We start from the raw sequence: 25,576 nt of genomic DNA on the forward strand, positions 1-25,576 counted from the left end.
CTGCTTCTAGTAGAAGCCCAAATGTGAATTCACCGAACTCTCCTTCAAATTCTTTGCACTTAAACCCTGCCCCTGAGCTCTTAGAATGTATTAAAGAGTGGAGTGACAAAAGCAAATGCTCTTCTCCTAACTTGCCTGTTAAGACTGACAATAGAATCTCACACCTAAATTTGGATTCTGAAATTGTGCAAAATAATAAAGTTTGTAAAGAGTCTAAAACTGTACGTAGTAAGATTTTAAGAACTTTGTCTCCTGGGCTTCACGGCCTGGTGAAAAAACCCATGCAGAGGCCTGAGCTTGGAAATCACAAGTCTGACCCTTCTATTGTCAGCTTTGCTAGTTTGCTTAGGAAAAAACAAATGATAAAGATTAGCACCATGGTAGAAAAGCAGTTTCATAATGTCCAAAATGTGAGCACTAATCAACAGACAAGACCATTAAAGAAAAGAAAAGGAAAGAAGCCCAGATGGACTAAAGCTGTCACAAAAACCACTTGTCATTCCTCAAAGGAATTGGAATCAGCAGAGCAGAGCAGGTTTCTAAAATCTGTTCCTCATACAAACCATAATCCTGGACAGGACAGTCCTCTAAGAGGTATGGAAAGGACATCATTTCATGGTTACAAAATTAATAAAAATAATTTTTGCAAACTAAGCAGTTCTAACTCTGGGCATTTGCCTGGTGTTTTGCCAGAAAACCACAATCAGTCTCATAAACTGTATGGTTCTCATACCTATTCCAATGATGATATAGTAACTCATAAATCCAAAAAAGGAAAAACCAGGAACAAAGAAATGCCACAACTGGAAGGTCCACCAAAGAGGGCACTAAAAATTCCTGCATCAAAAGTAGTTTCTTCACAATCAAAAGAAGATCAAGGGCCCCCTGTACTACAGCCTGAAGTGGAAATATCAACTATGAAATCAAGCTCCACGGTGCAAATGCTTCCTCGAAAAAGAGGCAGGCCGAGGAGGCAGTTAGCTCCACCACTGATTAGGACACCACCTGTGCTTTCCGCAGCTCCATTTTTTGCTACAGACTGTCTAAACCAGTTTGAAGTTGAAAATGAAAAATCTAGAAATGCTGATGTTTCGAACAAGGAAACAATTCGGTTTAGAGATGATATTTCAAAATCTAGTGATCATTTTCCAGAATCTGACAGAAAGATAGTGAAAAGGAGCAATGGGCAGCTGATGAAAACAATTATCCGGAAGATAAATAAGATGAAAACAATAAAAAGAAAAAAGATTCTTAATCAGATTCTCTCCAGCGCAGCAGACCAGAATACCAAAGGGAAAGTTCAATCAAAACAGCAGACTTCCGTCTCGTCTCTTGCAGCAACTTTTGGTTCCAAACTAGGCCAGCAAATAAATGTAAGCAAAAAAGGAACTATTTACATAGGAAAGAGGAGAGGTAGGAAGCCTAAGGCATCACTGGACTGTGTTCTCAGCAAGAACTGCAGTAGCATTGCTGCAGTGGAAAAATCATGTCAGCAAATAGTAAACACACCACTAGGCCAGATTTCACCACCTTTAATATCTCCGGCAACGTCCAGTGCAGATGTTCTTCCTTCACCAGTCAGCTCTCATTCATCTGGCATTAGTGGTGCCCAGAGTCCAGTTAGCAGTGATGCTGGATTTGTTGAACCAAGCACCGTGCCATATTTGCTCATGCACTCAAGACAAGGTAGTGTCCTTCAAACACTTGCAATGAGGAAAGCATCTAAGGATACTAGACATTTGTCACCACCTACATTGCTGCCAAATTCTCCTTCCCACTTAAATGAGCTGACCTCGCTGAAAGAAGCCACACCATCTCCTATTAGTGAGTCTCATAGTGATGAGACTATTCCAAGCGACAGTGGTATTGGAACTGATAACAATAGTACATCGGATCGAGCAGAGAAATTCTGTGGGCAAAAGAAAAGGCGTCATTCCTTTGAGCACATTTCTCTTATGCCTTCAGAGACCTCAACTGTTCTGAGCAGCCTGAAGGAAAAACACAAGCACAAATGCAAGCGCAGAAATCATGACTTTCTCAATTATGATAAGATTAAAAGACAAAAGAGAAAACGTAAAAAGAAGTATCCACAACTTAGGAGCCGTCAAGATCCGGATTTCCTGGCTGAGTTAGAGGAGCTTATAAGTCAACTGAGTGAGATCCGAATAACTCACCGGAGTCACCATTTTATCCCCCGAGACCTGCTTCCTACCATATTTCGTCTGAATTTCAATAGTTTTTACGGTCACCCTACCTTCCCATTAGACCCACTACACTACATTCGAAAGCCTGATTTAAAGAAAAAGCGAGGTAGGCCTCCAAAAATGCGAGAGACTATGGCAGAGATGCCTTTCATGCATAGCCTTAGCTTCCCACTTTCAAGTACTGGTTTTTACCCTTCTTATGGCATGCCTTATTCCCCTTCCCCACTTACTCCTGCACCTGTTGGCTTAGGTTATTATGGAAGGTATCCGCCTACAATTTATCCTCCTCCTCCTTCTCCTTCCTTTACTACTCCACTGCCACCCCCATCATACATGCACACAGGCCATTTGCTTCTTAATCCTGCCAAATATCATAAGAAAAAACATAAGCTGCTTCGACAGGAGGCTTTTCTAACAACCAGCAGGACTCCCTTACTTTCCATGAGCACATATCCAAGTGTCCCTCCTGAAATGGCATACGGCTGGATGGTTGAGCACAAACACCGGCACCGCCATAAGCATCGTGATCACCGGTCATCAGATCAGACACAGGTTACAATAGATCCTTTGACAGGAGTCAGCTCTACAAGGCCCTTTTTGGAATCCCTAAAACGTTATAAGTTTGGAAAAGACCCTATCAGTGATCGGTACAAACATAAAGAGAAACACAGATGTCACATACCTTGTTCCCATCTGCCACCTTCCAAGGGATTATTAAGCAGAGGTGAACAGTGGATACGACGGGAGACCCCTGAGGCTAGTTCACTGACATTAGGACTACAGACTCCATTACATATAGATTGTTCTGACAGCTCTCCAAGTCTCTCATTGGGTGCTTTCACTCCCAATTCTGAGCCAGCCAGCAGTGAAGAGCATACAAACCTTTTTACAAATGCATTAGGTAACTGCATGGCCAACAACGTGACCAACAGCAACATTGGTCGAAAAGTAGCAAGTGATAGTCCAAGCTTTTTCACAGACCGATCTCAGAGAAAAGAACAGCCTCCCGCGGAAAGGGCACCCCAGGCCCTATCAGGTAGGAATGTCCTATGATATAAAGTAATAATGTCTTGCATATTAAATAGATTTGTGTAATTTTTATATTTGTGAAAAGATAGTAATGGAGAAATCACTGACTCAATTTCCTTGTCAGGAGAGGCAAAAGCATAATCCTTAAATGTATAACGTTTTCTTGTTTTCCTGGATAGTCTATATGAAGCTGGGTGGCTACGCTGTTGTTTTTACTAATTATGATATTTGTACATTTTCTTGATCTTTTAGATAAATTGTGTCCAACACCATTTATCAATGTTTATCTCTCAGGTCCAGACTACAGTAAGTGGTGTAAACAGAAACTTTTCTAACAAATGTGTTGCTATTGTTAATAAAGGGACATTAAACACTAAATACATTTCATGCATTATGGGTGCAAGCTTTTTGGAACCTAGGTTACATTGCAGGTATCTGAAGGAGAGTTACATAGTAATGTAGTAGATGAGGTTGAAGGAAGACAGAAGTCCATCGAGTTCAACAATTACAGATCATACCTGATTTAAAAGAAGCTGCCAATTGAAATTGCATTAAACAATAAGAAAACCTACATATCTAACACAAGCAACCATATCCCTGAATACTGTTTTTAGCTAGAAATGTATATAAGCCATTTTTAAATGTATCTAATGTATTGGCAGTCACTACCTCCTTATGCAAGGAGTTCCACTGTTTGATTACTCTTAATGTGGAAAAAAAAACATTTGCCTTTAAAGTGTGACCTCTTGTCACAAATAATTGCTTTGGAATAAACAGCACTTCCACCAAGTATGGGTCTTAAATACATTTTGGATAACCTATTTTCATAGTTTAACCCCTTAATGACCACATCACTTTTCCATTTTCTGTCCGTTTGGGACCAAGGCTATTTTTACATTTCTGCGGTGTTTGTGTTTAGCTGTAATTTTCCTCTTACTCATTTACTGTACCCACACATATTATATACAGTTTTTCTCGCCATTAAATGTACTTTCTAAAGATACCATTATTTTCATCATATCTTATAATTTACTATAAAAAAATTATAAAATATGAGGAAAAAAATGGAAAAAAACACACTTTTCTCTTGTTAAGTGTATCCAGTCCACGGATCATCCATTACTTATGGGATATTCTCCTTCCCAACAGGAAGTTGCAAGAGGATCACCCACAGCAGAGCTGCTATATAGCTCCTCCCCTCACTGCCATATCCAGTCATTCTCTTGCAACTCTCAACAAAGATGGAGGTAGTAAGAGGAGAGTGGTGTATAATAGTTAGTTTTCTTTCTTCTATCAAAAGTTTGTTATTTTTAAATGGTACTGGAGTGTACTATTTTCTCTCAGGCAGCATTTAGAAGAAGAATCTGCCTGCGTTTTCTATGATCTTAGCAGAAGTAACTAAGATCCACTGCCGTTCTCACATATTCTGAGGAGTGAGGTAACTTCAGAGGGGGAATGGCGTGCAGGTTATCCTGCAATAAGGTATGTGCAGTTAACATATTTCTAGGAATGGAATTTGCTAGAAAATGCTGCTGATAACGGATTAATGTAAGTTAAGCCTAAATACAGTGATTTAATAGCGACTGGTATCAGGCTTATTACCAGAGATACATACTCTTATAAAAGTGCAATATAAAACATTTGCTGGCATGTTTAATCGTTTTTATATATGCTTGGTGATAAAACTTATTGGGGCCTAGTTTTTTTTCCACATGGCTGGCTTGATTTTTGCCTAGAAACAGTTTCCTGATGCTTTCCACTGTTGTAACATGAGTGGGAGGGGCCTATTTTAGCGCTTTTCTCCGCAGCTAAAATTACAGACAGAGACATTCAGCTTCCCTCTGCATGATACAGGACATCTCTGAAGGGCTCAAAAGGCTTCAAAAGTCGTGTTTGAGGAACGTAACAGCCACAGTAGAGCTGTGGCAGTTGTTGTGACTGATTTTAAAAACGTTTTTTTTTCATTTGTTATCCGTTTTGGGTATTAAGGGGTTAATCATCCATTTTCAAGTGGGTGCAATGCTCTGCTAACTTGTTACATACACTGTAAAAATGTCGTTAGTGTAACTGCCTTTTTTCACTGTTATTTCAAATTTTGACAAAATTTGCTTTTCTTAAAGGCGCAGTAACGTTTTTTATATTGCTTGTTAACTTGGTTTAAAGTGTTTTCCAAGCTTGCTAGTCTCATTGCTAGTCTGTACAAACATGTCTGACACAGAGGAAACAACTTGTTCATTATATTTAAAAGCCATGGTGGAGCCCCATAGGAGAATGTGTACTAAATGTATTGATTTCACCTTAAACAGTAAAGATCAGTCTTTATCTATAAAAGAATTGTCACCAGAGGGTTCTGTCGAGGGGGAAGTTATGCCGACTAACTCTCCCCACGTGTCGGACCCTTTGCCTCCCGCTCAAGGGACTCACGCTAATATGGCGCCAAGTACATCAGGGACGCCCATAGCGATTACTTTGCAGGACATGGCTGCGATCATGGATAATACCCTGTCAGCGGTATTAGCCAGATTGCCTGAATTTAGAGGCAAGCGCGATAGCTCTGGGGTTAGACGAGATACAGAGCGCGTAGATGCTGTAAGAGCCATGTCTGATACTGCGTCACAATATGCAGAACCTGAGGACGGAGAGCTTCAGTGTGTGGGTGACATCTCTGACTCGGGGAGACCTGATTCAGATATTTCTAATTTTAAATTTAAGCTTGAGAACCTCCGTGTATTGCTTGGGGAGGTATTAGCTGCTCTGAATGACTGTGACACAATTGCAGTGCCAGATAAATTGTGTAGGCTGGATAAATACTATGCAGTACTGATGTTTTTCCAATACCTAAAAGGCTTACAGAAATTATTAGTAAGGAGTGGGATAGGCCCGGTGTGCCCTTTTCCCCACCTCCTATATTTAGAAAAATGTTTCCAATAGATGCCACTACACAGGACTTATGGCAGACTGTCCCTAAGGTGGAGGGAGCAGTTTCTACTTTAGCAAAGCGTACCACTATCCCGGTTGAGGACAGTTATGCTTTTTCAGATCCAATGGATAAAAAATTTAGAGGGTTACCTTAAGAAAATGTTACCTTAAGAAAAATTGACTAAACTAACGGCTAAGAATTCCGGATTCGACATCCAGGCGCGTAGGGCGCTATGGCTCAAATCCTGGTCAGCTGATTTGACTTCAAAGTCTAAATTACTCAACATTCCTTTCAAGGGGCAGACCTTATTCGGGCCTGGTTTGAAAGAAATTATTGCTGACATTACTGGAGGTAAGGGTCATACCCTTCCTCAGGACAGGGCCAAATCAAGGGCCAAACAGTCTAATTTTCGTGCCTTTCAAAATTTCAAGGCAGGTGCAGCATCCACTTCCTCTGCTTCAAAACAAGAAGGAACTTTTGCTCAATCCAAGCAGGCCTGGAAACCTAACCAGTCCTGGAACAAGGGCAAGCAGGCCAGAAAGGCTGCTGCTGCCTCCAAGTCAGCATGAAGGAACGGCCCCCTATCCGGCAACGACGGATCTAGTAGGGGGCAGACTTTCTCTCTTCGCCCAGGCGTGGGCAAGAGATGTTCAGGATCCCTGGGCGTTGGAGATCATATCTCAGGGATATCTTCTGGACTTCAAAGCTTCTCCTCCACAAGGGAGATTTCACCTTTCAAGATTATCTGCAAACCAGATAAAGAATGAGGCATTCCTACGCTGCGTGCAAGACCTTCTAACAATGGGAGTGATCCATCCAGTTCCGCGGACGGAACAAGGACAGGGTTTTTATTCAAATCTGTTTGTGGTTCCCAAAAAGAGGGAACCTTCAGACCAATTTTGGATCTAAAGATCTTAAACAAATTCCTCAGAGTTCCATCTTTCAAGATGGAAACTATTCAAACCATTTTACCCATGATCCAAGAGGGTCAGTACATGACCACAGTGGACTTAAAGGATGCCTACCTTCACATTCCGATTCACAAGAATCATCATCGGTTCCTAAGGTTTGCCTTTCTAGACAGGCATTACCAATTTGTAGCTCTTCCCTTCGGGTTGGCTACAGCCCCGAGAATTTTCACAAAGGTTCTGGGCTCACTTCTGGCGGTTCTAAGACCGCGAGGCATAGCAGTGGCTCCTTATCTAGACGACATCCTGATACGGGCGTCAAGCTTTCAAATTGCCAAGTCTCATACAGAGATAGTTCTGGCATTTCTGAGGTCGCATGGGTGGAAAGTGAACGAAGAAAAGAGTTCTCTATCTCCTCTCACAAGAGTTTGCTTCCTAGGGACTCTTATAGATTCTGTAGAAATGAAAATGTACCTGACGGAGTCCAGGTTATCAAAGATTCTAAATGCTTGCCGTGTTCTTCACTCCATTCCGCGCCCTGCGGTGGCTCAGTGCATGGAAGTAATCGGCTTAATGGTAGCGAAGATGGACATAGTGCCATTTGCGCGCCTGCATCTCAGACCGCTGCAATTATGCATGCTCAGTCAGTGGAATGGGGATTACACAGATTTGTCCCCTCTACTAAATCTGGATCAGGAAACCAGAGATTCTCTTCTCTGGTGGTTATCTCGGGTCCACCTGTCCAAGGGTATGACCTTTCGCAGGCCAGATTGGATGATTGTAACAACAGATGCCAGCCTTCTAGGTTGGGGTGCAGTCTGGAACTCTCTGAAGGCTCAGGGTTCATGGACTCAGGAGGAGAAACTCCTCCCAATAAATATTCTGGAGTTAAGAGCGATTTTCAATGCTCTTCTAGCTTGGCCTCAGTTAGCAACACTGAGGTTCATCAGATTTCAGTCGGACAACATCACGACTGTGGCTTACATCAACCATCAAGGGGGAACCAGGAGTCCCTAGCGTTGTCAGAAGTCTCCAAGATAATTCGCTGGGCAGAGACTCACTCTTGCCACCTAATAGCGATCCATATCCCGGGCTTAGAGAACTGGGAGGCAGATTTTCTAAGTCGCCAGACTTTTCATCCGGGGGAGTGGGAGCTCCATCCGGAGGTGTTTGCTCAATTGGTCCATCGTTGGGGCAAACCAGAACTGGATCTCATGCGTCTCGCCAGAACGCCAAGCTTCCTTGTTATGGATCCAGGTCCAGGGACCCAGAAGCGACGCTGATAGATGCTCTAGCAGCTCCTTGGTTCTTCAACCTAGCTTATGTGATTCCACCGTTTCCTCTGCTCCCCCGACTGATTGCCAAAATCAGACAGGAGAGAGCATCGGTGATTCTGATAGTGCCTGCGTGGCCACGCAGGACCTGGTATGCAGATCTGGTGGACATGTCATCCTTTCCACCATGGACTCTGCCTCTGAGACAAGACCTTCTAATTCAAAGTCCTTTCAACCATCCGAATCTAATTTCTCTGAAACTGACTGCATGGAGATTGAAAGCTTGATCCTATCAAAGCGTGGCTTCTCCGAGTCAGTCATTGATACCTTAATACAGGCACAAAAGCCTGTTACCAGGAAAATCTACCACAAGATATGGCGAAAATATCTTCATTGGTGTGAATCCAAGAATTACTCAAGGAGTAGGGTTAGGATTCCTAGGATATTGTCCTTCCTCCAAGAGGGTTTGGACAAAGGATTATCAGCTAGTTCTTTAAAGGGACAGATTTCTGCTCTGTCTATTCTTTTACACAAGCGTCTGGCAGAAGTTCCAGACGTTCAGGCTTTAGTTAGAATTAAGCCTGTGTTTAAACCTGTTGCTCCTCCATGGAGCTTAAACTTGGTTCTTAAAGTTCTTCAAGGGGTTCCGTTTGAACCCCTTCATTCTATTGATATCAAACTTTTATCATGGAAAGTTTTATTTCTGATGGCTATTTCCTCGGCTCGAAGAGTCTCTGAGTTATCTGCTTTACATTGTGATTCTCCTTATCTGATCTTTCATTCAGATAAAGTAGTTCTGCGTACAAAACCTGGGTTTTTACCCAAGTTGGTTTCTAATAAGAATATCAATAAAGAGATTGTTGTTCCATCATTGTGTCCTAATCCTTCTTCAAAGAAGGAACGTCTTTTGCATAATCTAGACGTAGTCCGTGCCTTGAAGTTGTACTTACAAGCTACTAAAGATTTTCGTCAAACATCTAACCTGTTTGTTGTTTACTCTGGACAGAGGAGAGGTCAAAAGGCCTCGGCAACCTCTCTTTCTTTTTGGCTTCGGAGTATAATCCGTTTAGCCTATGAGACTGCTGGACAGCAGCCCCCTGAAAGGATTACAGCTCATTCTACTAGAGCTGTGGCTTCCACCTGGGCCTTTAAAAATGAGGCCTCTGTTGAACAGATTTGCAAGGCTGCGACTTGGTCTTCGCTTCATACCTTTTCAAAATTTTACAAATTTGATACTTTTGCTTCTTCGGAGGCTGTTTTTGGGAGAAAGGTTCTACAGGCAGTGGTTCCTTCCGTTTAAGTTCCTGCCTTGTCTCTCCCATCATCCGTGTACTTTAGCTTTGGTATTGGTATCCCACAAGTAATGGATGATCCGTGGACTGGATACACTTAACAAGAGAAAACATAATTTATGCTTACCTGATAAATTTATTTCTCTTGTAGTGTATCCAGTCCACGGCCCGCCCTGTCCTTTTAAGGCAGGTCTAAATTTTAATTAAACTACAGTCACCACTGCACCATTGACATGTATATATTTTTCTCTTGTTAAAGGGACAGTATACACTCATTTTCATATAACTGCATGTAATAGACACTACTATAAAGAATAATATGCACAGATACTGATATAAAAATCCAGTATAAAACTGTTTAAAAACTTACTTAGAAGCTGTCAGTTTGGCTATGTTGAAAAGGTAGCTGGAAAGCCCACTGCAAGTGGCAAATAAGACACTCCCCCCTCCTCCCCCTTCTTTTGCATATGAAAAGACCCTTTACACAAACAGCAGCAAGCTGGAGTAGGTAGTCGAGCGTATTCACATAAAACTTTGGGGCTTGGTTAGGAGTCTGAAAATCAGAGCAATGTTATTTAAAAATAAGCAAAACTATACATTAATTTAAAAAAAAAACTTTATGGGCTATATAAATAGATTTTCTCCAACATAGGTGTGTCCGGTCCACGGCGTCATCCTTACTTGTGGGATATTCTCTTCCCCAACAGGAAATGGCAAAGAGCCCAGCAAAGCTGGTCACATGATCCCTCCTAGGCTCCGCCTACCCCAGTCATTCTCTTTGCCGTTGTACAGGCAACATCTCCACGGAGATGGCTTAGAGTTTTTTAGTGAAAAATATATCTGTTGGTGTGAATCTAAAGGATTCCCTTGGGACAAGGTTAAGATTCCTAGGATTCTATCCTTCCTTCAAGAAGGATTGGAAAAAGGATTATCTGCAAGTTCCCTGAAGGGACAGATTTCTGCCTTGTCTGTGTTACTTCACAAAAAGCTGGCCGCTGTGCCAGATGTTCAAGCCTTTGTTCAGGCTCTGGTTAGAATTAAGCCTGTTTACAAACCTTTGACTCCTCCTTGGAGTCTCAATTTAGTTCTTTCAGTTCTTCAGGGGGTTCCGTTTGAACCCTTGCATTCCGTTGATATTAAGTTATTATCTTGGAAAGTTTTGTTTTTAGTTGCAATTTCTTCTGCTAGAAGAGTTTCAGAATTATCTGCTCTGCAGTGTTCTCCTCCTTATCTGGTGTTCCATGCAGATAAGGTGGTTTTACGTACTAAACCTGGTTTTCTTCCAAAAGTTGTTTCTAACAAAAACATTAACCAGGAGATTATCGTACCTTCTCTGTGTCCGAAACCAGTTTCAAAGAAGGAACGTTTGTTGCACAATTTGGATGTTGTTCGCGCTCTAAAATTCTATTTAGATGCTACAAAGGATTTTAGACAAACATCTTCCTTGTTTGTTGTTTATTCTGGTAAAAGGAGAGGTCAAAAAGCAACTTCTACCTCTCTCTCTTTTTGGATTAAAAGCATCATCAGATTGGCTTACGAGACTGCCGGACGGCAGCCTCCCGAAAGAATCACAGCTCATTCCACTAGGGCTTTGGCTTCCACATGGGCCTTCAAGAACGAGGCTTCTGTTGATCAGATATGTAGGGCAGCGACTTGGTCTTCACTGCACACTTTTACCAAATTTTACAAGTTTGATACTTTTGCTTCTTCTGAGGCTATTTTTGGGAGAAAGGTTTTGCAAGCCGTGGTGCCTTCCATTTAGGTGACCTGATTTGCTCCCTCCCTTCATCCGTGTCCTAAAGCTTTGGTATTGGTTCCCACAAGTAAGGATGACGCCGTGGACCGGACACACCTATGTTGGAGAAAACAGAATTTATGTTTACCTGATAAATTACTTTCTCCAACGGTGTGTCCGGTCCACGGCCCGCCCTGGTTTTTTTAATCAGGTCTGATAATTTATTTTCTTTAACTACAGTCACCACGGTACCATATGGTTTCTCCTATGCAAATATTCCTCCTTAACGTCGGTCGAATGACTGGGGTAGGCGGAGCCTAGGAGGGATCATGTGACCAGCTTTGCTGGGCTCTTTGCCATTTCCTGTTGGGGAAGAGAATATCCCACAAGTAAGGATGACGCCGTGGACCGGACACACCGTTGGAGAAAGTAATTTATCAGGTAAACATAAATTCTGTTATCTACAAAACATTTATGCAAAGAAAAAATGAGTGTATAATGTCCCTTTAAGTGTATCCAGTCAACGGATCATCCATTACTTGTGGGATATTCTCCTTCCCAACAGGAAGTTGCAAGAGGATCACCCACAGCAGAGCTGCTATATAGCTCCTCCCCTCACTGCCATATCCAGTCATTCTCTTGCAACTCTCAACAAAGATGGACGTAGTAAGAGGAGAGTGGTGTATTATAGTTAGTTTTTTAACTTAAATCAAAAGTTTGTTATTTTTAAATGGTACCGGAGTGTACTGTTTCTCAGGCAGTATTTAAAAGAAGAATCTGCCTGCATTTTCTATGATCTTAGCAGAAGTAACTAAGATCCATGGCTGTTCTCACATATTCTGAGGAGTGAGGTAACTTCAGAGAGGGAATGGCGTGCAGGTTTTCCTGCAATAAGGTATGTGCAGTTAATATATTTCTAGGGATGGAATTTGCTAGAAAAATGCTGCTGATACCGGATTAATGTAAGCTAAGCCTTAAATGCAGTGATAGCGACTGGTATCAGGCTTATTAACAGAGATACATACTCTTATAAAAGTGTAATATAAAACGTTTGCTGACTTGTTAATCGTTTTTATATATGTTTGGTGACAAAACTTATTGGGGCCTAGTTTTTTTCCACATGGCTGGTTTGATTTTTGCCTAGAAACAGGCTTTCCACTGTTGCAATATGAGTGGGAAGGGCCTATTTTAGTGCTTTTCTGTGCAGATAAAAATACTGACAGAGACATTCCGCTTCCCTCTGCATGATACAGGACATCTCTGAAGGGCTCAAAAGGCTTCAAAGTCGTGTTTGAGGAGGGTAACAATCACAGTAGACTGTGGCATTTGTTGTGACGTTTTTGTCATTTATTATTCTGTTTTTGTTATTAAGGGGTTAATCATCCATTTGCAAGTGGGTGCAATGCTCTGCTGACTTGTTACATACACTGTAAAAATTTTGTTAGTGTAACTGCCTTTTTTCACTGTTATTTCAAATTTTGTCAAAATTTGTTTCTCTTAAAGGCACAGTAACGTTTTTTATATTGCTTGTTAACTTGCTTTAAAGTGTTTTCCAAGCTTGCTAGTCTCATTGCTAGTCTGTACAAACATGTCTGAAACAGAGGATACTTGTTCATTATGTTTAAAAGCCATGGTGGAGCCCCATAGGAGATGTGTACTAAATGTATTGATTTCACCTTAAACAGTATAGATCAGTCTTTATCTATAAAAGAATTGTCACCAGAGGGGTCTGTGGAGGGGGAAGTTATGCCGACTAACTCTCCCCACGTGTCGGACACTTCGCCTCCCGCTCAAGGGACGCACGCTAATATGGCGCCAAGTACATCAGGGACGCCCATAGCGATTACTTTGCAGGACATGGCTGCAATCATGAATAATACCCTGTCAGAGGTATTATCCAGATTGCCTGAATTGAGAGGCAAGCGCGATACCTCTGGGGTTAGACGAGATACAGAGCGCGTAGATGCTGTAAGAGCCATGTCTGATACTGCGTCACAATATGCAGAACCTGAGGACGGAGAGCTTCAGTCTGTGGGTGACGTCTCTGAATCGGGGAGACCTGATTCAGAGATTTCTAATTTAAAATTTAAGCTTGAGAACCTCCGTGTATTGCTTGGGGAGGTATTAGCTGCTCTGAATGACTGTGACACAATTGCAGTGCCAGAGAAATTGTGTAGGCTGGATAAATACTATGCAGTACTGATGTTTTTCCAATACCTAAAAGGCTTACAGAAATTATTAGTAAGGAGTGGGATAGGCCCGGTGTGCCCTTTTCCCCACCTCCTATATTTAGAAAAATGTTTCCAATAGATGCCACTACACAGGACTTATGGCAGACTGTCCCTAAGGTGGAGGGAGCAGTTTCTACTTTAGCAAAGCGTACCACTATCCCGGTTGAGGACAGTTATGCTTTTTCAGATCCAATGGATAAAAAATTTAGAGGGTTACCTTAAGAAAATGTTACCTTAAGAAAAATTGACTAAACTAACGGCTAAGAATTCCGGATTCGACATCCAGGCGCGTAGGGCGCTATGGCTCAAATCCTGGTCAGCTGATTTGACTTCAAAGTCTAAATTACTCAACATTCCTTTCAAGGGGCAGACCTTATTCGGGCCTGGTTTGAAAGAAATTATTGCTGACATTACTGGAGGTAAGGGTCATACCCTTCCTCAGGACAGGGCCAAATCAAAGGCCAAACAGTCTAATTTTCATGCCTTTCGAAATTTCAAGGCAGGTGCAGCATCCACTACCTCTGCTTCAAAACAAGAGGGAACTTTTGCTCAATCCAAGCAGGCCTGGAAACCTAACCAGTCCTGGAACAAGGGCAAGCAGGCCAGAAAGCCTGCTGCTGCCTCTAAGACAGCATGAAGGAGCGGCCCCTATCCGACAACGGATCTAGTAGGGGGCAGACTCTCTCTCTTCACCCAGGCGTGGGCAAGAGATGTTCAGGATCCCTGGGCGTTGGAGATCATATCTCAGGGATATCTTCTGGACTTCAAAGCTTCTCCTCCACAAGGGAGATTTCACCTTTCAAGATTATCTGCAAACCAGATAAAGAAAGAGGCATTCCTAAGCTGCGTACAAGATCTCCTTGTAATGGGAGTGATCCATCCAGTTCCGCGGACGGAACAAGGACAGGGGTTTTATTCAAATCTGTTTGTGGTTCCCAAAAAAGAGGGAACCTTCAGACCAATTTTGGATTTAAAGATCCTGAACAAATTCCTCAGAGTTCCGTCATTCAAGATGGAAACTATTCAAACCATTTTACCCATGATCCAAGAGGGTCAGTACATGACCACAGTGGACTTAAAGGATGCCTACCTTCACATTCCGATTCACAAGAATCATCATCAGTTCCTGAGGTTTGCCTTTCTAGACAGGCATTACCAATTTGTAGCTCTTCCATTCGGGTTGGCTACAGCCCCAAGAATTTTTACAAAGGTTCTGGGCTCACTTCTGGCGGTCCTAAGACCGCGAGGCATAGCGGTGGCTCCTTACCTGGACGATATGCTGATACAGGCGTCAAGCTTTCAAATTGCCAAATCTCATACAGAGATAGTTCTGGCATTTCTGAGGTCGCATGGGTGGAAAGTGAACGAAGAAAAGAGTTCTCTATCTCCTCTCACGAGGGTTTCCTTCCTAGGGACTCTAATAGATTATGTAGAAATGAAAATTTACCTGACGGAGTCCAGGTTATCAAAACTTCTAAATGCTTGCCGTGTTCTTCACTCCATTCCGCGCCCCACGGTGGCTCAGTGCATGGAAGTAATCGGCTTAATGGTAGCGGCGATGGACATAGTGCCATTCGCGCGCCTGCATCTCAGACCGCTGCAATTATGCATGCTCAGTCAGTGGAATGGGGATTACACAGATCTGTCCCCTCTACTAAATCTGGATCAGGAAACCAGAGATTCTCTTCTCTGGTGGTTATCTCGGGCCCATCTGTCCAAGGGTATGACCTTTCGCAGACCAGATTGGACAATTGTAACAACAGATGCCAGCCTTCTAGGTTGGGGTGCAGTCTGGAACTCCCTGAAGGCTCAGGGTTCATGGACTCAGGAGGAGAAACTCCTCCCAATAAATATTCTGGAGTTAAGAGCAATATTCAATGCTCTTCTGGCTTGGCCTCAGCTAGCAACCCTGAGGTTCATCAGATTTCAGTCAGACAACATCACAACTGTGGCTTACATCAACCATCAAGGGGGAACCAGGAGTTCTATAGCGATGTCAGAAGTCTCCAAGATAATTCGCTGGGCAGAGACTCACTCTTGCCACCTGTCAGCGATCCATATCCCAGGTGTAGAGAACTGGGTGGCGGATTTTCTACGTCGTCAGACTTTTCATCCGGGGGAATGGGAACTCTATCCGGAGGTGTTTGCTCAATTGGTTCTCCGTTGGGGCAAACCAGAATTGGATCTCATGGCGTCTCGCCAGAACGCCAAGCTTCCTTGTTACGGATCCAGGTCCAGGGACCCAGAAGCGGCACTGATAGATGCTCTAGCAGCGCCTTGGTTCTTCAACCTGGCTTATGTGTTTCCACCGTTTCCTCTGCTCCCTCGTCTGATTGCCAAAATCAAACAGGAAAGAGCATCAGTGATATTGATAGCGCCTGCGTGGCCACGCAGGACCTGGTATGCAGACCTAGTGGACATGTCATCCTTTCCACCATGGACTCTAATACAAGGTCCTTTCAATCATCCGAATCTACTTTCTCTGAGACTGACTGCATGGAGATTGAACGCTTGATCCTATCAAAGCGTGGCTTCTCCGAGTCAGTAATTGATACCTTAATACAGGCACGAAAGCCTGTCACCAGGAAAATTTACCACAAGATATGGCGTAAATATCTTCATTGGTGTGAATCCAAGAATTACTCATGGAGTAGGGTTAGGATTCCTAGGATATTGTCCTTCCTCCAAGAGTGTTTGGACAAAGGATTATCAGCTAGTTCTTTAAAGGGACAGATTTCTGCTCTGTCTATTCTTTTACACAAGCGTCTGGCAGAAGTTCCAGACGTTCAGGCATTTTGTCAGGCTTTAATTAGAATTAAGCCTGTGTTTAAACCTGTTGCTCCTCCATGGAGCTTAAACTTGGTTCTTAAAGTTCTTTTTCTGATGGCTATTTCCTCGGCTCGAAGAGTCTCTGAGTTATCTGCTTTACATTGTGATTCTCCTTATCTGATCTTTCATTCAGAATATCAATCAAGAGATTGTTGTTCCATCATTATGTCCTAATCCTTCTTCAAAGAAGGAACGTCTTTTGCATAATCTAGACGTAGTCCATGCCTTGAAGTTTTACTTACAGGCTACTAAAGATTTTCGCCAAACATCTAACCTGTTTGTTGTTTACTCTGGACAGAGGAGAGGTCAGAAGGCCTCGGCAACCTCTCTTTCTTTTTGGCTTCGGAGTATAATCCGTTTAGCCTATGAGACTGCTGGACAGCATCCTTCTGAAAGGATTGCAGCTCATTCTACTAGAGCTGTGGCTTCCACTTGGGCCTTTAAAAATGAGGCCTCTGTTGAACAGATTTGCAAGGCTGCAACTTGGTCTTCCCTTCATACTTTTTCCAAATTTTCCAAATTTGATACTTTTGCTTCTTCGGAGGCTGTTTTTTGGAGAAAGGTTCTACAGGCAGTGGTTCCTTCCGTTTAAGTTCCTGCCTTGTCCCTCCCATCATCCGTGTACTTTAGCTTTGGTATTGGTATCCCACAAGTAATGGATGATCCGTGGACTGGAAACACTTAACAAGAGAAAACATAATTTATGCTTACCTGATAAATTTATTTCTCTTGTAGTGTATCTAGTCCACGGCCAGCCCTGTCCTTTTCAGGCAGGTCTAAATTTTAATTTAACTACAGTCACCACTGCACCCTATGGTTTCTCCTTTCTCGGCTTGTTTCGGTCGAATGACTGGATATGGCAGTGAGGGGAGGAGCTATATAGCAGCTCTGCTGTGGGTGATCCTCTTGCAACTTCCTGTTGGGAAGGAGAATATCCCACAAGTAATGGATGATCCGTGGACTGGATACACTACAAGAGAAATAAATTTATCAGGTAAGCATAAATTATGTTTTTTTTAGTAGACATCCCAAAGTATTGATCTAGGCCCATTTTGGTATATTTCATGCCATTATTTCGCCGCCAAATGCGATTAAATACAAAAAATCGTTCACTTTTTCACTAATTTTTTTCACAAACTTTTGGTTTCTCACTGAAATTATTTACAAACAGCTTGTGCAATTATGGCTTAAATGGTTGTAAATTCTTCTCTGGGATCCCTTTGTTCAGAAATAGACATATATGGCTTTGGCGTTGCTTTTTAGCAATTAGAAGGCTGCTAAATGCCACTGCGCACTACACGTGTATTATGCCCAGCAGTGAAGGGGTTAATTAGGGAGCATGTAGGGAGCTTTTAGAGGTAATTTTAGCTTTAGTGTAGTGTAGTAGACAACCCCAAGTATTGATCTAGGCCAATTTTGGTATATTTAATTCCACCATTTCACCGCCAAATGCGATCAAATAAAAAAAAAAACGTAAAATTTTTCACAATTTTAGGTTTCTCACTGAAATCATTTACAAACAGCTTGTGCAATTATGGCACAAATGGTTGTAAATGCTTCTCTGGGATACCCTTTGTTCAGAAATAGCAGACATATATGGCTTTGGCATTGCTTTTTGGTAATTAGAAGGCCGCTAAATGCCACTGCGCACCACACGTGTATTATGCCCACAGTGAAGGGGTTAATTATGTAGCTTGTAGGGAGCTTGTAGGGTTAATTTTAGTGTAGTGTAGTAGACAACCCAAAGTATTGATCTAGGTCCATTTTGGTATATTTCATGCCACCATTTCACCGCCAAATGCGATCAAATAAAAAAAAAGTTCCTTATTTCACAAACTTTTTCACAAACTTTAGGTTTCTCACTGAAATTATTTACAAACAGCTTGTGCAATTATGGCACAAATGGTTGTAAATGCTTCTCTGGGATCCCCTTTGTTCAGAAATAGCAGACATATATGGTTTTGGCATTGCTTTTTGATAATTAGAAGGCCCCCAAATGCCACTGCGCATCACACGTGTATTATGGCTAGCAGTGATGGGGTTAATTATGTAGCTTGTAGGGAGCTTGCAGGGTTAATTTTAAGTTTATTAAAAGTTACTAAAAGTTAATTTTAGTGTAGAGCTCAGCCTCCCACCTGAAACATCAGACCCCCTGATCCCTCCTAAACAGCTCTCCTCCCTCCCCCACCCCACAATTGTACCTGCCATCTTAAGTACTGGCAGAAACTCTGCCAGTACTAAAATAAAAGCTATATTTGTGCTTTTTTTTGTTTTTTTTCTTAGCATATTTACATATACTGCTGTGTAGGCTCCCCCCTTAGCCCCCAACCTCACTGATCCCCCACCAAACAGCTCTCTAACCCTCCCCCTCTGCCTTAATGGGCGCCATCTTGGGTACTGGCAGCTGTCTGCCAGTACCCAGTTTAGTAAAAAAAAAGTATGTTTTTTTTTTTTATTTAATTGCCCTTTTCTGTAGTGCAGCTTCCCCCACCCCTTCCAGATCCCTTAGATGATTATTTAATTTTTTAAAATTTTTTTTTTTACTTTTATTAAACTTTGTTTTTCTGCAGTGTAGCGGTTCCCTCCCGCTACCGCCCTGTGCACGCTCCCACCCGCCGCACTCCTGCCTGTCCCGCCCCCTCCAGTTCACTCGGCACATTGATGGCCGCCCACCCGCCTCCCAGACTTGCTCCCACCCACCAACGATACCGGCCACCGATGTCCGGTGCAGAGAGGGCCACAGAGTGGCTCTCTCTGCATCGGATGACCAAGGGGGGTTATTGCAGGATGCCTCGATATCGAGGCATCACTGCAATAACCGGAAAGCAGCTGGAAGCGAGCAGGATCGCTTCCAGCTGCTTTCCAGACCAAGGACGTACGCCACACGTCCTCGGTCATTAACTGTATTTTTTTTGAGGACGTGTGGCATACGTCCTTGATCGTTAAGGGGTTAAATCCTCCATTCCCCATATTATTTTTTGGCTTTTCTCTGAATATCCTTTTTTTACTGCAACTTCCTTTTTTAAAATGTATATAGCTACAGAATTATGTTTTGTTCCTTTGCATCTATGACTCTTTTAATACATGCTTGTATCCTATTAGCCTTAGGAACTACTACCTTGCATTGCACACTCATTCTTGGCTTATCTATGCATACACCTAAAGCCTTTTTCTTCATAAATGGAAAGTGTCCACAGCTGCATTCATTACTTTTGGGAATTAAGAACCTGGCCACCAGGAGAAGGCAAAGACACCCCAGCCAAAGGCTTAAATACTCCTCCCACTTCCCTCATCCCCCAGTCATTCTTTGCCTTTCGTCCCAGGTTGGCGGCAGAGAACTGTCAGAAGTTTGTTTTCGTCTCTTATGGAGGGTAGTACTCTTCGACATGGGACGGGAGTTTTAAGTAATCCTGTCAGTCTCTCAGTGAGGGCTTGGATGAAAGTTAGAGTCCGGAGATGCAGGAAGAGTCTTTCTGTGAAACCAACCCAACTCATTTTAACATCTCCACAAGCAATCAGCGTTGTCGAACTTCGCTTCGCTGCCTGCTTTCTTCTATCAAGTCCATGGCGGAGGCGAGGCTACTGTCCGTCACATTTGAAGGGCAGTGTTCCTGTTTCGCGGCGTAGATTCCGGTAAGATTGTTTCATTTTACTTCTTCATGATTGTATTGTAACTCATTTGTTCCTGTGAACTTGCAATGAAAAATACAGGGTCTCAGTGGTACTCCTTTTAGTATCTTGGAATCAAGGGTTAATATTTCCTGAGGGGGATTCTTGAACGGGGGGGTGGGGGGGTTTAATCATGTTTGTTATTTGATTTAATCTGCTTATGTGTAGTGTTATCTGGGCTTATGGCTTTTGGAACATAACAGCCTTTCGAAGTGACACGACCTTACGGTCAGGCGCGCTTTTACGTTCTGGTCTCCCATTTCCCCATTCCTGACTGTGTGGCGACAGAGAAATCTAGTCTGCTGGTGTCTGGTTCATAGGAGGTGGTGAGTACACCAGCCATTGTGGGGATCAGGTGCCGTTTAAATTATTTTATATTTAGTCCATTTTTTGGTATCCTTTATCCAGTTATGGAGGATACTGATGTTGAGATTGTTCAACTTTCTGATTCAGATTCTTCGTCCTGTGACGAATGCGAATTGGCCCCATTGACTCAGGTCAGTCAGTTATGTTCTTTAGGCCATTCTAAAGCGCCTTGTTCTTCAGGGGGATTCAAGGGACTGCTGAGCCATCCGTCTCGGGGGGCCCTGTCCTCAGGGAGCTGAGTTCCCTACCGCTCCCTACTACTACACATGTGTGTAACCCAGGTTATGTTTTTTCCACCTTGGAGGGTGGATTGTTCACCCCTGGAGGTTGTGGCATGTTTTCTCTTTTACATACTTTTGGTGCTTGCGCATCTACAAAGTCCAGATGTTTATTTGCGATTGTGTTTGTGCCCGATTGCCACAGGAGGGCATGTGCAGTTCCCTGCGGTTGTAACTGTTCATGAGTGTTGTGCCTTTCGTTACAGGCTGGCTCGCCTTCGTGTTCTACTCATGTTTTTGAGCTGTTTGGGGACCCTACCCTTCTCGGTTACGGGAATCATCAGTCTCCTTCTTCGAATGACTCACTGCATTAGACATGGGGGGATGAAGTAATCTCCTTTAAGTCTTGTTATAGAGATCCTTCCCAGTTTTGTTGGAAGAACAAGGTTTCCATTAGGCTGGTCCTGGGAATCTTGCTATTTTTCTTGGGCGTTAACCCTCGGGTTGCCTATCATGATGATTTTTTTTTTCTTTTTTCATACTATGTTTCCTGCGGGAACTTTCTCTGGGATCGATACTCGCTGTTTGCTTCTACGGAAGTTGTTCGGGACACGTTAGTCCCATGTTTGTCTGTTTTTTCTTCCTCCCTCTCTGAGGGCGGATTTAGCCAGCTTGGCATTTATTACCCTAGTTACAGGCTGGTCCTGCTTGGGTTCAGATCTTCTGTCTCGCGGCTTATTCAGACACGTGGTGCCTATTATACCTTGATGGTCAGGTTGGGGTACTGGGTGCTCTAAACATTATTTATGTTTCTTGTTATTTGCTTTACAAGTTTCAGCTAAGCATTCTCAAGAGGACTTGCGGGTCCGTGCGGCTCTCAGGATTGTTTCAGTCCTAAATAGCCATCTCTCTGGTGACTGGGTCAGTGAATTTTGCTGCGTCACTCTGTTGCTTCCGATACCCTTGGACCCTAGAGTGTTCCTTCCCACGTGGTTAGAGAATTAGAGGGTTTAGTGCCTCTTTTCCGTCGGTCGGGGCGGTGTGGCTTTAGGAAATTGTCCTTTTTGGACTTGTTCCTTTAGTGGTTCCCTTCTTCATTGAGACCTTCTTAGACTTTGTCTGTTTCTCCTTGTCGATGGGTCACCTTGGGGCACTTAGATTCCCTTTGGGAGTTAGTTGTTCCTTTTTCAAGACATTAGATAGTGAGGTCTTTTTGGGCTCTGGTTAGGGGTCCTTCCCCGGTGTTGGGAATGCTCTTCATCTCCTTCTTGGGAAGAAGAGGTCCTAGTGGTTTTCCACTCATAGGGTTTGGGTATTGCCATCCAGGTGGCATCCAAGCCCATGTTTTACTGTCCTCTGACTTCGAATCTGAGGTGATGTGGAGGCTTGATGTTGCCCTGTTCGGGTGACTTGTCTTCACTGTTCCCCTTGTGCATGGAGCTTGTGGCAAGCTGGACAGCTAGCTCAGCATACTAATGCTCTGTGGCTACTCTGTACTGTAGCAATCCGAGGGTTGCTAGTTCGATCCTTGGCGAGGTCTACTCAGCCTTCCTCCTTTCAAGGTTGATAAAATAAGCAGCGCCTTGTGTCCCTTAAGGGGGCTTAGCTGCGCTTTTCAAGCACAATGTTAATGTTGCTTGGACGCCTGTTAGTTCTTGTGGCCTTTTATGGCCTTGGCTCTTTGGAGTGTTGGGCTCCTGCAAGGCGTGGTCTCTTCCCTTTGGGTCGGGTCTTGCAAGGGCTTCTTGCTCTTGTTATCTGGGTCATTCTGGATTTTACCCTGGGAGGTCTGTTTCTTGATATCGTACAAGGTATTTATGTTCCTGGAAGAATGTTTAATCTAAACATTTGTGGGGCCCAAGCTTTTTGTTCTGATCATCTGGTTGCCGAGGGTTTTACTCTGCATTTTCTCTTTGTATCCCGCTGTGGGATGTTACCGGACCTTATGATCCTAGGACTGACCTGGGAGTTCCAGTTTCCGGGGTACTTGGGCTTAGTCCTTCTTCTGGCTGTTCTGTTTTACAACTTGGCCAGATTTACTGAGAGCCGGGGCTCCTTGGGGCTTGTCTTGTGCCAGACGATACGGTTCCCTTGGGACAGTCAACTAATGTGACCTGATGGTGGACTTTCCTGCCTAGCAAACGGAAGGTTTGCGGTTGCTCAGCTGTTGCTTTTGCGCCTGGTATGTGTGCTAGCACAATGGTGTTTTAAGGGGTTCTTTCCGCGTTCGTCAGTGACGTGGCCTTGTGTCCTCTTGGTTCTTCCTACGGCTTCCTGTATTATGGGCAGGTGTTTATCGACACTCTCCTCTTCTGGGGGCTCGTTTTCCTCATTACAGAGGTGTGGTTTCTTTTTTAGGGGCCTCTCCTGTGTTCGGGAGGTTGGAACAGATATTTTATCCGGTTCGGGGATTGGGCTGCTCTTTGAGTTGGTCCTTTTCATCAGGGGAGCTGCTGGCTCCGCATTGAGACTTAGTCTGGTGGCTTTGCTAAATCTCTTTGGGTCTAATGCCTGCTCGATTGTCTTTAGGTTGAAGTGGCTGTGTCCATTCTTCCGCCCTTTTGGGGGCCGGTCTTGGTGTTCCCTTGCTTTCAGATCTGCCGTTGCTTGGTCTGGTTCGGCAAGGTGTAGGATCTGAGATCTGTTGTTTATCCTCAGGTCTTGGGGGTGCCAGTGAACCTTTTTTTAGAGGTTCTGTGCCTCTTCACCTTTGGCATCTGTGAGTAGGTCTGGCGGCCTGGATTGCCTGGAGTGTGTCCTCTGCTTTGGAGGTTGTGCAATCTGCTAGTTTGTTCGGCCGTTTTTTCCTTACGGAGAGTGTTTTCTCCGTGTCTTCCTACGGATGGCAGTGTGTTACTGGACTAAGATGTTTATCTTTCTGAGTTTGCTACTTGTAATTTTTCTGTTTGCTCAGTTCTGACGTTTTGAGGACTTTTTCTTCAGCTGTCTTTTCAGTGCTGTTGCACGATATTTGGGAGATGTTTCTTCTCCTTGGTGATGCCCTTGTTCTCGGGATCCATTCGGCTCCCTGTGGACCTGGCCTTCTTTTGAAAGGGGCTTTTCCTTTATTGGATTTTTCTGTACCTTTTGGGTATCCCTTTGTTTCACCCTTGTCCTCTCTCTTTTGGGGATTTTGGTACTGTACTAGTAAGGGTTGTGTGGAGACCGACTGCTGGGCTGCGGTTCTCCTGGAGGAGTGTTGGCTCAGTGAGTCTGCTTTGTGGTCTCTAGTTAGGCCTTCCGATTATCTGCGGGTCAGTGTCCTTGGGGCCTTTTCCTTCTAGTTTTTTTGCACGGCTCCGACGAAGCAGTTTTTTTTTGTTTTTTCAGGCCCTGATGCCCTCAGAATGGGCCGCCTATTGTATCCTCCCATTTTTGCATTCAGTGTCTATAGCTTGGGTATTGTTTTCCCAAAAGTAATGAATGCAGCTGTGGACTCTTTCCATTTATGAAGAAAAACTTAAATTATGCTTACCTGATAACTTTCTTTTCTTCAGATGGAATGAGTCCACAGCTCCCCACCCGTATTTGTTCTGTGGGGCGACTCTTAGTTTTTATTCTTCTGGCACCTTTTCACCATGGTATTTCTTTTACTGTTCCTTGTTCGTCGGCAGAATGACTGGGGGATGAGGGAAGTGGGAGGAGTATTTAAGCCTTTGGCTGGGGTGTCTTTTCCTCCTCCTTGTTGCCAGGTTCTTAATTCCCAAAAGTAATGAATGCAGCTGTGGACTCTTCTATCTCTTCTATTGAAGAAAAGAAAATTATCAGGTAAGCATAATTTAAGTTTTTCCCTCCTCTCTTTCGCAAAGTCTAGTTCCATTTAAATAATAAGTAGCTTTCAAATTTTTACTTCCAAATTCAAGAACCTTAATTTTACCAGTATTAAAGTGAAGGTCAATTTAGATGAATTGGTGCCCGGTTTTTAATAAACCTATTAAAAACATGGGCACTTTAATTCTTTAAAATTGACATTTCACTTGTTTTCTTCAAATACTTACCTTTTAATCCTGATAGCTGCTGCAGCGCTCCCTCCGCCCGTTGCAATCCCTCTTTGCGGGGCCAAAATGACGAATCTGGATTCATCATTTCTGACGTAGGAAGAGGCTTCAGACGGCCGGGGGAATCACTGGATCGGCTGTGAAGAATAAAGGTACATGAAACCCATTTTTTTTCTGTCATGATTCAGATAGAGAATAAAATTTTAAACAACTTTCTAATTTACTTCTATTATCTAATCTGTTTCATTCTCTTGGTATCATTTGTTGAAGGAGCAGCAATGCACTACTAGTTTCTAACTGAACACATGGGTGAGCCAATCACATTCAATATATATATGTAGCCACCAATCAACAGCTAGAACCTAGTTTCTCTGTTGCTCATGAACTTGCCTAGATAACCTTTTCAGCAAATAACAAGAGAAAAAAGCAAATTAAATAATGGAAATAAATTGGAAAGTTGTTTAAAATTGTATTCTCTATCTGAATCATGAAAGAACATTTTTGGGTTTCATGTCCCTTTAAAAGGTAAGTATTTGAAGAAAACGAGTGAAATGTCAATTTTGATGAATTAAAGTGCCCTTGTTTTTAATAGGATTATTAAAAACCAGGCACCGATTCATCTAAATTGAAATTAATTTTAAATGTTATTTGACATTTACCAGCCCATTCTACCAATTTTTGTAAATCCACTTGCAAAGTAATTACATGCTGCACTGACATAATCACCTTACACAAGTTTGTATCATTTGCATGAACACAGATGTTGCTATTTAATCCTTCCTCCTAGTAATTTCTATAAATACAGGTGAAACTCTAAAAATTTGAATATCGTGCTAAAGTTCATTTATTTCACTAATGCAACTTAAAAGGTGAAACTAATATATGAGATAACTCATTACATGC

At 43.0% G+C, this 25,576-nt stretch overlaps 1 protein-coding gene across 1 annotated transcript in view; it reads left to right on the top strand.

Annotated features, from left to right (window-relative positions):
* ASH1L (ASH1 like histone lysine methyltransferase) overlaps positions 1-25,576 on the top strand; it is a 505,039-nt gene that overhangs the window by 60,002 nt on the left and 419,461 nt on the right. The window contains exon 3 of the mRNA XM_053703215.1: positions 1-3,240. This exon is cut by the window's left edge and continues 769 nt beyond it. Coding sequence (XP_053559190.1) covers positions 1-3,240 — 3,240 coding nt within the window. The remainder of the gene's footprint in view (positions 3,241-25,576) is intronic.

This window comes from Bombina bombina, chromosome 1 (assembly GCF_027579735.1).
Source record: "Bombina bombina isolate aBomBom1 chromosome 1, aBomBom1.pri, whole genome shotgun sequence".
Classification (NCBI taxonomy): domain Eukaryota; kingdom Metazoa; phylum Chordata; class Amphibia; order Anura; family Bombinatoridae; genus Bombina; species Bombina bombina.